This window comes from Cyclopterus lumpus, chromosome 9, assembly GCF_009769545.1.
Source record: "Cyclopterus lumpus isolate fCycLum1 chromosome 9, fCycLum1.pri, whole genome shotgun sequence".
NCBI lineage: Eukaryota > Metazoa > Chordata > Actinopteri > Perciformes > Cyclopteridae > Cyclopterus > Cyclopterus lumpus.
The window spans coordinates 21596959-21608512 of NC_046974.1; the positions used below are offsets into that span (position 1 = coordinate 21596959).

General features: G+C 43.3%; 2 protein-coding genes across 12 annotated transcripts in view; one reads left to right on the forward strand and one right to left on the reverse strand.

Annotated features, from left to right (window-relative positions):
* Positions 1-1636, reverse strand: part of agtpbp1 (ATP/GTP binding protein 1) — a 28117-nt gene extending 26481 nt beyond the window's left edge. For 7 of the 10 annotated variants that reach the window (XR_004609935.1, XM_034540574.1, XM_034540571.1 and 4 more), the window contains exons 1-2: positions 1517-1621; positions 56-114 (exon numbers count right to left, since the gene is read on the reverse strand). Coding sequence is in view for 8 of the 10 variants with exons in the window: in XM_034540574.1 (XP_034396465.1) it covers positions 56-87 (32 nt within the window). In the remaining 2 variants the exon portion in view is untranslated. Of the gene's footprint in view, positions 1-55; positions 115-969; positions 1360-1516 lie in introns of those variants that run through there. The other 3 variants (XM_034540569.1, XM_034540575.1, XM_034540579.1) reach the window with 2 other exon arrangements.
* Positions 1628-11177, forward strand: naa35 (N-alpha-acetyltransferase 35, NatC auxiliary subunit). 2 transcript variants are annotated; one of them, XM_034540580.1, is made up of 23 exons: positions 1628-1943; positions 3157-3285; positions 3396-3429; positions 3765-3879; positions 4021-4095; positions 4547-4714; positions 4851-4917; positions 5043-5086; positions 5201-5251; positions 5720-5803; positions 6022-6136; positions 6949-7127; positions 7247-7306; positions 7489-7595; positions 7766-7832; positions 8160-8258; positions 8423-8601; positions 8699-8835; positions 8982-9049; positions 9144-9284; positions 9431-9553; positions 9704-9784; positions 9924-11177. In XM_034540580.1, exons 2-23 carry the CDS (start codon positions 3165-3167, stop codon positions 9981-9983), a joined length of 2175 nt encoding a protein of 724 aa, XP_034396471.1. In that variant the 5' UTR covers positions 1628-1943; positions 3157-3164; the 3' UTR covers positions 9984-11177. The 2 variants fall into 2 exon arrangements, 1 of the variants encoding a protein (XP_034396471.1); XR_004609936.1 differs by lacking the exons at positions 9704-9784; positions 9924-11177 and having other exon boundaries at positions 1814-1943; positions 8699-8834; positions 8980-9049; positions 9431-9545.
* Positions 11178-11554: the final 377 nt, after the last annotated feature.

Below are 11554 nucleotides of genomic sequence, written 5' to 3' on the forward strand. Positions count from 1 at the left end.
TTGATCAGCAAATGCAAACTCATGTTGTTTGTCACCAAATGGAATAGCAACTCACCCCTTCTCTGTGGCCATTTTGGGTTTGTTCATTTTTACCACTTCAACATCTCATGTCGTCTGCAAGGGAAATAAAAATGAAAACTTCACTGACAAAAAAAAAAAAAAGCACACGCATACACATACTGTACAATTTTAGAAAAGAGCATAATAAACCTTTGCCCATTGCGCCAAAAGAGATCCCTCTGAAATCCCCCAGTTGTAATCTCAACTATGGCAATCGACCTAAACTGCCTGGTGCAGCTGTGGATGCGTTGAACTGTACATACGAGTTATCTCTGCAAACAGTGACCTGGCCAGGATCTGCTGGGACAACCTGCAGCTGCGAAGAGGCGGCTCATATTGACTTGACCAGGACAGACTTACTATCAGATATACAGAACCGCCTGACTGATTTTACACCTAACAAAGAGGCTTCCCTACATGCTGCAGATCTCAAATGTCTGGAGACAATAGAGCCATAGATAAGGTAATTTGAACACAAAGTTTGAAAAAAAGCAATACAGTATAGCGTTCGGCTGCATTACATCTAACAGCAACATTTATTTCATAACAGAAAAAAAATGCATTATTCAGCAAATGAACTCATTCGACTTTTCTGCTGAATAATGCATTTTTCTTTTTGTACAGCATCGGTACAGTGCATTCCCACAGAGTCATTGATCATATCAGGTCACACAGTGAATACAGGATCATTTACAGCGAAATAAGATGAGTCGTAATTAAATAAGATAAAGATTGCATTACATGGGTCCTAACAATGTTATTATGTGCTTAAAATGACACATCACATTGTGTAGCAAACAAAACAAGAACACATAAGTTAAACGAAAGAAAACGCCAGTAATAAGAAGACCACAGAACAATAGGAAGTTTACAATTCGAATAAATTAGCTTTTAACTAAACGGGCTAACCTCAATTCAGGCCAAGTCGGGCTTTTCCCAAAACGTGCAGAGTCAACCTGCAGAAGTCCACCAACCATTGTACCAGACAGGTAACATTACCTGAGGACCTCAGGTCACGTGTGGGCTGAGGAGGAGCAGCTAGAGCGGCGTTGTGAGGGGGGTGACACTGACATGTTGTGTGAGGAGAGCTCACACGGGACAGATGGTGGCCTGACCACAACACCTCCACAGGGACAAACCAGAATCCACAATCCATTCAACAACAACAAAAACATGACAAGCCACCGTCACAACACCAGACCACGGGGACACGTGGGTTAATCCCCTGTTATTACGCGATTGTGAGCGGCCTGTTTGACAAGATGCTCAGTTGGATAGGCTCGCCCGGGGGCTCAGAGGCTCCTGCTGCACCTGCTGGACGAGTCACTCATTAACGGTCGCTTGTCTGCGGCAGCAAGCTAACGGAGGATATATGCTAACAATAAAGCGCACACAGCGCGCATTAGCTGGAACAATAGACCTGCATATTACCAACGAGAACGAGGGTGTTACGAACCTGCCCGGAGAGGAGCTGCTGTCCCATACAGGGCGGACCAATACCAAGATAAGAGGGACTGCTTCCTCTCGCCTGAAACGCCCTGGTGGTGTTGTGATGAGCCCGGTCCCAACTGTCAGCGGGGCTGTCGCGAGAGGACGTTTCTCCGCGCGGTTTTAGGAGCAGTTCAAAAGAGGACGGAAAGACCCCTCAAGAGCCAAATGTATCGTTGTCTTTACCAACATATAACATTGATGTAGCTAGTTGTGTACCTGAGCTGGCTGGGTTTCAAACTATAAACTGTCCACTGAGGGCTTGCGCTCCGTCGTGACACGTAAAGACTACATCTCCCATGTTGACGGAGGCCGATGACGTAGAATGTATGCGCCGATTTTTACAGTCATTGAATATATCTTTATTAGCTACATGGTTAATACGAAATACTAAGGTACGTGCACATTTACACCGACGTTATGGGTTTCTAATAACAGTGCTGTTGTTTTGTGTTGACGGTACTCGCGCTTTGTTCATAGGAAACTGCACTGTGGGCAACATTAGCGTGTAGCATACGGTATTACGAGCTACTTTGACGTTGGTGATAGTTAGCAAACATGTCCTTTGCATCTCACGTCCTTTGATACCTTGCATATGTATCCTGAAATGCATTTGCGTGTGTGTACGTCGGTTTTGTAAACATTCCACATGTAGGTTAGTCATTGCACATGTGTAGGTGATGGAGCCAGAATAGCACAATAAACTGGACACACTGTCACTCTCTTGGGTAACGTCATTGGCATGTTAGCTAGCTACGTTGATGTTCTTCTTCTTCTCAAGCCTAGATTAAAGGAAATGCAGCAGTGTCTTTTTTGACCATAAATCATTATTCTAATGAGATTAAATTAATTTCAGTGTGTTCATATGACACATGGTGGGTTACTAGATGCAGTTGTTGCCTCTTTACTCACTAAATCTCCATTTAACTCTATTTCCGAATATCTGATAGATGTGCTTGAATATTATTATGTACATATATTATCATTAATACAGGGAGTGGGTACAGTTTTTAAATGTCCGTGACAGTACTGACATGTTCTTGGTTTAAAAGGCTGAGACTTTCCAGTGCACTCAGCCGTACAATTTACTCCTTTTTAGGCTCTAATTTAAGTTTCACAAGTCGGTTCACAGATCTTGATAGTAATCTTCTCCTATTGCCTGAGATTATAATACACCCTGTGTTCAGCTTTGCAGGGCTACAGGTTAAGTATGCACATTATTGTGTCAACGTGTTTCACAACATACAGCCACCTGGAGCACATGCCAAGCTGTTTAAGTGTGTGTCAGTGTACATACAGGGAGGTGGTTTAAACTTGTGACCTGACTTTACCAATTGCACTGCGTGTTTAACGCTTGATCAGCCAGCTAACCTTTGCAATGTCCAGTGGAGAAGGGGAATGAATGTAGTAAATTACTGGGGGAATGTAAATGTGTGTTTTTCAGTTGAAGGTTAATAAATATGTAAAGAGGCGCTTCATTAGCTCGTCACCTTGACTTGTGACTTGAGACAATCTTTTAATGCTGAGTTTTCTTACTGTGAACAGTTTTACTTTTAAGACCTTACATTAAAAACAATTGATCCTGGTTTACTTTGTGTTTCTCTTTAGTAGTCACCATGGTGATGAAGTCAGCAGTTGACGATGATGATGCTGGCTGGGGGCTGGGCATCCCAGAAAAGATGAAAAACAATGCCAACTGGGTTGACATTACACATGAATTTAAGGGTGCATGCAAAGGTACAGGCTCTGCAAGTGGTTTGTGTGAGTGGGTCGTATGTGTGCAGTTCTGAAAGGTACTGATGCGTTCCTTCTTTCTCTTTCTGTGTCCTCATCCTTAATTCATGCAGAGTTGAACCTTGGAGAGTTGCTTCATGACAAACTGTGAGTAGGACAAAGGGATTTGTGCACACTTTAAAGAGACAGTTTGCTCCAATTACCCAAAAAAACTATAAACGCGTTCAATAGGCAGCCTGCTTACCCAAAAACAAGTTGAGTGTTTTCTTTTATGCCCAAATTGTCTAAACACTGTTTCAGAGACTTCATAACATTGAAAAGATAGAGTAATTATGATGAAACGGGAAATTCATTCAACATGCATAAACATGTTGGAATTTAACCACACTGGTATCGGCGTCAGCTATTCGATCAGCGAGATTTTTGTAACCTTCGTAACGGCACATACAACATGGACAGTAATCACTGTGCTCTGGTGGCAGGTTTGGCCTGTTTGAGGCCATGTCCGCCATAGAGATGATGGATCCTAAGATGGACGCCGGAATGATTGGAAACCAGGTCAACAGGAAAGTACTCAACTTTGAACAAGCTATCAAGGTACAGTACCGATGCCATATAATGAAAATAGTCAATTATTATGAGTTAAGACTGTGTCTAATTTTCTCAATTTAAATGTACATTGTATAGTTATGTTGTTTCATTTAATTTCAAGTCATTTGTATTACTGTATCGTTTTAGGAAGGTGCCATTAAGGTGAAAGACCTGAGTCTTCCTGAACTAATTGGGATCATAGACACAAGTTTCTGCTGTTTGGTGAGTTCTTATACTGTAAACGTTTACGTTTTGTGAGTAATATTAATGTAGAAGTTTGCATTTTACTGACCCCCTCCACAGTGAAATGAAGAAAGAGTGGAGACAGAGTTAGTCTTATTCAAGACTTTGCAAAGTCAAAGATTGTCTGCGATGTTGTTGAATTTGGAGAGATGCAGTGCAGACAGAAAACCTTTGATCCATTGTTTTGGAAAGTCACAGTTAATTTAAAATGTTTATCATTTTACAAGAAAATGTGCAAAAAATGTCAAGCCAACTTGTAATGTAAACTGAACTGTTTTCTTTTTGTCTGAAATGACTAACAAAACAACAGCACAAATTGAAATGTCCTGAAGGTGTTTGAATTTCCCGTGATTGAATCTCATTCATTTTTAGATGAGCTCCACTGCGGGAAACCCAGCACTCACGTGTGCGTGTTTGTGCATATTCGTAGATCACATGGCTGGAGGGCCACTCCCTGGCGCAGACTGTGTTTACCTGTCTGTACGTCCATAACCCCGACCTGATTGAAGAGCCACCTCTTAAAGCCTTTGCTCTGGGCATCCTGAAGGTGTGTGACATTGCCCGAGAGAAAGTGAACAAAGCGGCCGTGTTTGAGGAGGTAAGCAACTTCCTGCTTTTGAGCTTTTGCCGAGGCTGTTACAGTCCGTGGGGGTTCTGGGATCATTTTAATTTATTTTACTGGTGTTTCTGCTTTGCCCACTGGTATTTATGATTTACCGCATATTTTTCTGTAGGAGGATTTCCAGGCCATGACCTATGGCTTCAAGATGGCCAATAATGTCACAGACCTGCGGGTGACAGGTACACGTGCTGTCTTGTGATAGATCCTTGAGTCTACAGCTGCTGATGCCCCTGCTGAGTTATACTGTCGTTTCAGAGAAGCAAACCTGAGGTAATCTCTTTCTCTTATTTGCTGTTCCTACCAGGAATGCTGAAAGACGTGGAGGATGAGTTACAGCGGAAAGTTAAGGTATTTGTTCTCGGACAGTTTCAGCCACAGTTTTTGCCATTTCAATAAAGCACAGCTGATTTTAAAAAAAATCCTACGTATTACATTTGTTCTCTCCCACTCTCCCTCCCTCAGAACACGCGCTGTCGACAGGGTGAGCAGCGAGCCCCGGAGGTGGAGCTGGAGGTACGTCAGGTCATTCCTCCATGTCGACGGAGTTCTGTTCAAGGCATGTTTTTGGAATAGCGTTAATAGCGATAACCTGAAAGCTAAACAATAGTTGCTTCTAACTGACGGGACGCAGTTTCAATATAGAATACATGTCAAAGTAGACCATCAGATTGTGTCACTAGTCTTTATTAGTAAACCTCAAAACCCTTCTCAATCTCTGTCTGTTATTGTTGTTTCCATCTACTGTCGATCAGAGTGAGGCTCTTATGACCTCTGGAGACTCTTCTCTGGAATTTCCAGCTCTTTAATTACAGTAATAATAATAATAAAGAAGGAAGGAAAAATCAGACCCAAAAATGGGCTTTATCTGGGTGGTTTGTTATTTATAGTGTCTTGTAAAGCTTGAAAGACACATTAGGAAGTATGAATAGCGTTGCATGTACATGTGATCCTGTTAAATGTTCTCGTACTTTATTTTTCCAGCATCAGCAGTTTTTGGCACTTTTCAATAGAATCAAGTTCACGCGCCTTCTTCTGACTGCACTGATCACCTTTACCAAGAAAGAGGTAATACACACACAAACACACACAGTTAGGTAACGTCTGAGTTAACGACTACCACGTGGATTTCAAAATGTTCTTCTGCTTATAAGGAGCCGTGAAGAGGATTGTGTTAGTTTACTTGCAGGCACTTATATGTTAAATTAAGCTTTTTTTAATCTTTGCTGTCATGTTTGTTTTTGTCTTTTTACATTTTAATCTTTTTTCTTCCTTTCTTTTTTCAGACCAGCTCGGTTGGCGAGGCCCAGAAGCTCGTGGCTCAAGCTGCTGACCTCTTATCAGCCATTAATTCCAGTATTCAGCACGGCATCCAGTCACAGAATGACACCACTAAAGGAGGTAACATACTCACACACATAAACTCACATGTTCTTTCTTCACTTGTCGGGAATTTACGTCCCCACACACACAATATTTTATTTATTAGCGACTGTCAAATAACAATAACAACAAAGAGTAATGAATAACTCAATTGTCATTGTTTCCTTTGAAATGCCCATTTGCACTTCAGCTCATGAACTCATTATTTCGAGTGCATGATCGATACTGAGCTTGTGCAACTCTCGACAGAGATGAGAAGGAAGCGTGATGGCTCACTATCTCCGTGTTTCATTTTACTTGTCCCGGGCAATACTGTTGCCTTTTTAAGGGGAATCTATTGGCAGAAATGGAACATATTCTTTTTAAGTTTGTTTTCTTTTAATATATAGATCATCTATGAATAGTAATTGTTGTGTTTTTGATACCTTTTTATAAAAGCTGTTTATATCTTCACGGAGTTCTACTATGTTGCACCGCCATGTTTCTACTGTAGCCCAGAATGGACAAACCAAACACTGGCCATTCTCGTTTTTTTTGCATGGGCCACCGTAGAGCTCCTACACTCCTTGGTACACGGGCAAGTTTCAGTTGGTTGCAGTTCGCAACCTCACTGCTGGATGCCACTAAACCGTACACACTGGCCCTTTAATTAGTCGTCAGAAACAGTGACAATATAACGCACACTAAAAGCACCTCCTCTACCTCAACACATGTCCACACACAGCGCTAAAACACGTCTGTGAGAGGGGCTGAGGCTCCCTCACCGGGAAGATTACTTTACACGTGACCTTTTTGTTAACCTTGTCTTCTATTTTCTGTGAATGCTGCAGACCACCCCATCATGATGGGCTTCGAGCCCCTGGTAAACCAGAGGCTGCTGCCACCGACCTTTCCTCGCTACGCCAAGATCATCAAGAGGGAGGACATGGTGGCTTACTTCAGCAAACTTATAGAGCGCATCAAGACCGTCTGTGATGTGATCAACACCACCAACCTGCATGGCATACTGGTAAACACATTCCCACATCGTACTATGCTGTCTATACCAGTAACCTAGGACATTATACACAATAAAGGCACGTGTATTGAAACATTATGAATAGTGTTTGTGTTTTTTTGTTTTTCCAGGACTTCTTCTGTGAGTTCAGTGAGCAGTCTCCCTGTGTGCTCTCCAGATCTCTGCTCCAGGTGAGTTAATAAGGCCATTTTGATTCTGAAGTGTCAGTTTTTCCTCTGATGCCGACAGAGAAGTTTGTTTGTATTCATGTAACAACGAATAACCCCTTCAGGTGGTATCTTATGATCTCATAATTAAAAACAGTTTAACACCAGGTGTATGAGAACTAAAAGGATTGTTTCCATAAATATAGACAACGTTCCTGATAGATAACAAGAAAGTGTTTGGGACCCACCTGATGCAGGACATGATTAAAGATGCGCTGAGATACTTTGTCAGCCCACCGGTCCTCTCCTACAAGTAAGACTGTCAATACGCCCTGAACAAGTGACTCCTTTAATGTCGTGCAAGGGTTTATTTGTGCTGTGTGTGTGTGTGTGAGCATGATATGCAAACTCTCTTAAGGGAGCTCATTGTGTCTCGGTCAGCTGTCTCAAGCGTATTGTGTGTCTGCACCTGTTCCTCTCCAGGTGTTGTCTGTTCAACAACCACCAGGCAAAGGATTACATTGACTCCTTTGTCACGCACTGCTCCAGGGTATGTTACCTTTTATTGCTCAAAGATACAGTCCGGTGCGTTTGTCGCTTTGTGAACTCGAAGTGGATGTTTTCAGTTTGTTTCAGTAGTACATCAATAAGTGAATAGTTTAGGAGGAGAGCTGTAATATTGTTCGATGAGAGCCGTGGCATCTAGTGAGATGTACCGGTGACGGGACATTTTCATTTCTGCTATTGGAGGAATCTTTGCTATTTTGTAAGTTGGGTGGAACAAGTATGGGCTCGTGTATCACCGGCCCCCGACATGAAGAGGCGGGTTTGGAAGCTGTGTGTTCATTCTTTTGTGTTTTGTCATTTCCCCCGGCAGCCGTTCTGCAGTCTGATCCAGATCCACGGGCACAACAGAGCTCGACAGAGAGACAAGCTGGGTCACATCCTTGAAGAGTTCGCCACACTGCAGGACGAGGTGTGTTTCTTAATTAGATTGTACGATATTCAAACACAACACCGATGTTTTTGCATTTTTTTTGCACCACACAAGTTAGGCAGAGCGATGTCACCTACCCTGAGGACAGGTGTGGTTTTATAATTCACCAACCAACTATTGAAGTATTCTTTTGTGCTCTGCAGGCAGAGAAGGTGGATGCGGCCCTGCACGGCTTGCTGATGAAACTTGAGCCTCAGCGACAGCATCTAGCCTGTCTCGGCACATGGATCCTCTACCATAACCTGAGGATCATGATCCAATACCTGCTGAGTGGCTTTGAACTAGAGCTGTACAGCATGCATGAGTACTATTACATCTACTGGTGAGGGCACACACACATTTGTTTGTTTATGCGTGGTGACTCAAAATCTAACTTTGAATGCTCTGTGATTGAATACCTGTTTGTTTTGCAACCGCAGGTACCTGTCCGAGTTCCTTTACGCGTGGCTGATGTCCACCCTGAGCAGAGCCGACTCCTCTCAGATGGCAGAGGAGCGGATAATGGAGGAGCAGGTGAAAGGGCGCAGCAGCAAAAAGACCAAGAAGAAGAAAAAAGGTACGCTCTATTGTGGCTGAGGTGAGAGGACGACCACGAATTCACCGAAGTCTGCACCAATAACGTCACGCCGTCAAATGCGGAGAGCGTCCTGTACAGTCGATGCTTGTCCTAATAATGATGTGGTGTTCGGGTTTCCTCTGCAGTTCGCCCTCTCAGCAAGGAGATCACCATGAGCCAAGCGTACCAGAACATGTGTGCTGGCATGTACAAGGTAGGATATATCAGCCCAGACGCACTGTTGACCCCCTCTTCTCTCCTACTGGCCGCACGCTGCTGTCGTAGCAACCCTCTGCGTCTCTCCTCAGACTATGGTGGCTTTGGATATGGACGGAAAGGTGCAAAAGCCTCAGTTTGAGCTGGACAGCGAGCAGGTTCGCTACGAGCATCGCTTCGCTCCCTTCAACAGCGTGGTCACGCCCCCACCGGTGCACTATATCCAGTTCAAGGTACTGTACCATTATTCTTGTCGTTTATTTCACCCCCCCCCCTTTTCCTCATCATATTCCCATCACCTTATCTAAGTATTTTTTCTTGTAGCCTTTGTTGGATGTCCCTGCTCTCTCTCTGACGTTGCCCTTCTCGCCCTCTCCAGGAGATGTCCGATCTAAAGAAGTACAATCCTCCGCCAGGCTCCGCTGACCTGTACATGGCCGCCAGCAAACACTTCCAGCAGGCCAAGCTCATCTTAGAAAATGTGCCCTGTCCAGACCCTGAGGTAAGGAAAATGAACTAATAAATGCCGACTGTTAAAGGGAATGTGTCATATCATTCAAAAGCATTTGTTTTATGGGGTCAATATTCTTCTGCCGTTTTGCTTTAAACTGTTTGTTCACAACGATCAATAACGGTTAATGATTGATCGCAGGTGAACCGCATACTGAAGGTGGCCAAACCCAACATCGTAGTTATGAAGCTGCTGGCTGGAGGCCACAAGAAGGAGACCAAGGTAACTCGACACACACGGTGCCTGGGTTATCATTTGGTTGTGTGGTGTTCGTGAATCGTGATGGGGTTTATGTTTATCTTGGTTGATGTTCCATGTTGCGAACACTTTGTTGACATTATATATCTTTCTGCATCCTTAGGTGCTCCCAGAATTTGACTTCTCGGCTCACAAGTACTTTCCTGTGGTCAAGATCATCTGATTCTGATTATGTCATGAAGACAATCAGCCGCAGAGAACACACCCTCACCTCAACAAGTGTGCAATAGCCCTGACAGTGTGTGTGTGTGTGTGTGTGTGTGTGTATGTGTGTGTGTGTGTGTGTGTGTGTGTGAGAGAGAGCTACAGCTAACTGTTAAAGTTGTGTAAAGTTGTGTTTGATACACCTGATTCTTTTTTCCACTCGAACAAGAGATGAAACCAGAGAACTCACACCTGGACCTAAATGACTGACAACATCAACATCTGTGAACATCTGTGTGTGTGTGTGTACAAAAGTCTCTCGTGTACACACACAAAGTCGAGGTGCTTTAAGCTGGCCCCAGAACAGTTTAGTGAAGGCTTTAAAAGAAGAGTTGTACTGATGATAATAATAATGAGTGCATAGCATTCAATCATTTGAAACCTTTCTATGTATTTATGTTCTCATTTGAATGAAAATGTTGAGCGTGGGAGGACGACAGTATCTTGTTTTACTTCGGCACCTGTTTCATCTGCATCCGTCCATTGTGAAACCTCGACGGGTTCTGCTCTCACAATGTGAATGATGTCACATTGTGACACACACACACAAGAGATCCAACACACACAAGAGACCCAACACGCACACAAGAGACCCAACACACACACACAAGAGACCCAACACACACACACAAGAGATCCAACACACGTAAGAGATCCAACACACACACAAGAGACCCAACACACACACACACAAGAGACCCAACACACACACACACAAGAGACCCAACACACACACACAAGAGATCCAACACACACGTAAGAGACCCAACACACACACACAAGAGATCCAACACACACGTAAGAGATCCAACACACACAAGAGACCCAACACACACACAAGAGACCCAACACACACACACACAAGAGACCCAACACACACACACAAGAGACCCAACACACACACACAAGAGATCCAACACACACGTAAGAGATCCAACACACACGTAAGAGATCCAACACACACACAAGAGATCCAACACACACAAGAGACCCAACACACACACAAGAGACCCAACACACACACAAGAGATCCAACACACACACAAGAGATCCAACACACACAAGAGATACACAGCCAACAGTGGCAGAGATCTGCACCGCTTCCTCAAGTCAAGCGGCGGTCACACATATCTTAATAAAACTTTACTCTTTACTTATTCTCTCCTTTAATTCCTTAATGGAACATTTTTCAGTGTTTTTTCAAGACGATAGAATCGTTTTTTCGGCACACTTGAAGAAAACCCAAATTGAAGAATAGTGGAAAGGTCGATCGTCTACCAACATGGAATTATACGGGGTTACCAATTGTGAGTGTGTTCATCCGTGACGTGATGACATCACTCTCACTAGTTCTGTCTGATTTGTATTGAGACATCTAGTAAAGTGGGCGATCTCATGAACAAATTAATATTGACGTACAGTTGATAATCTTTCTTTTTTTTTCTCACTGAACGAACGGTTTTGTAAATTTCTCTTTTGTGCGTTTCTCACGGACAATAAGGTATTGTGTTACATTCATAAGTAAAACTG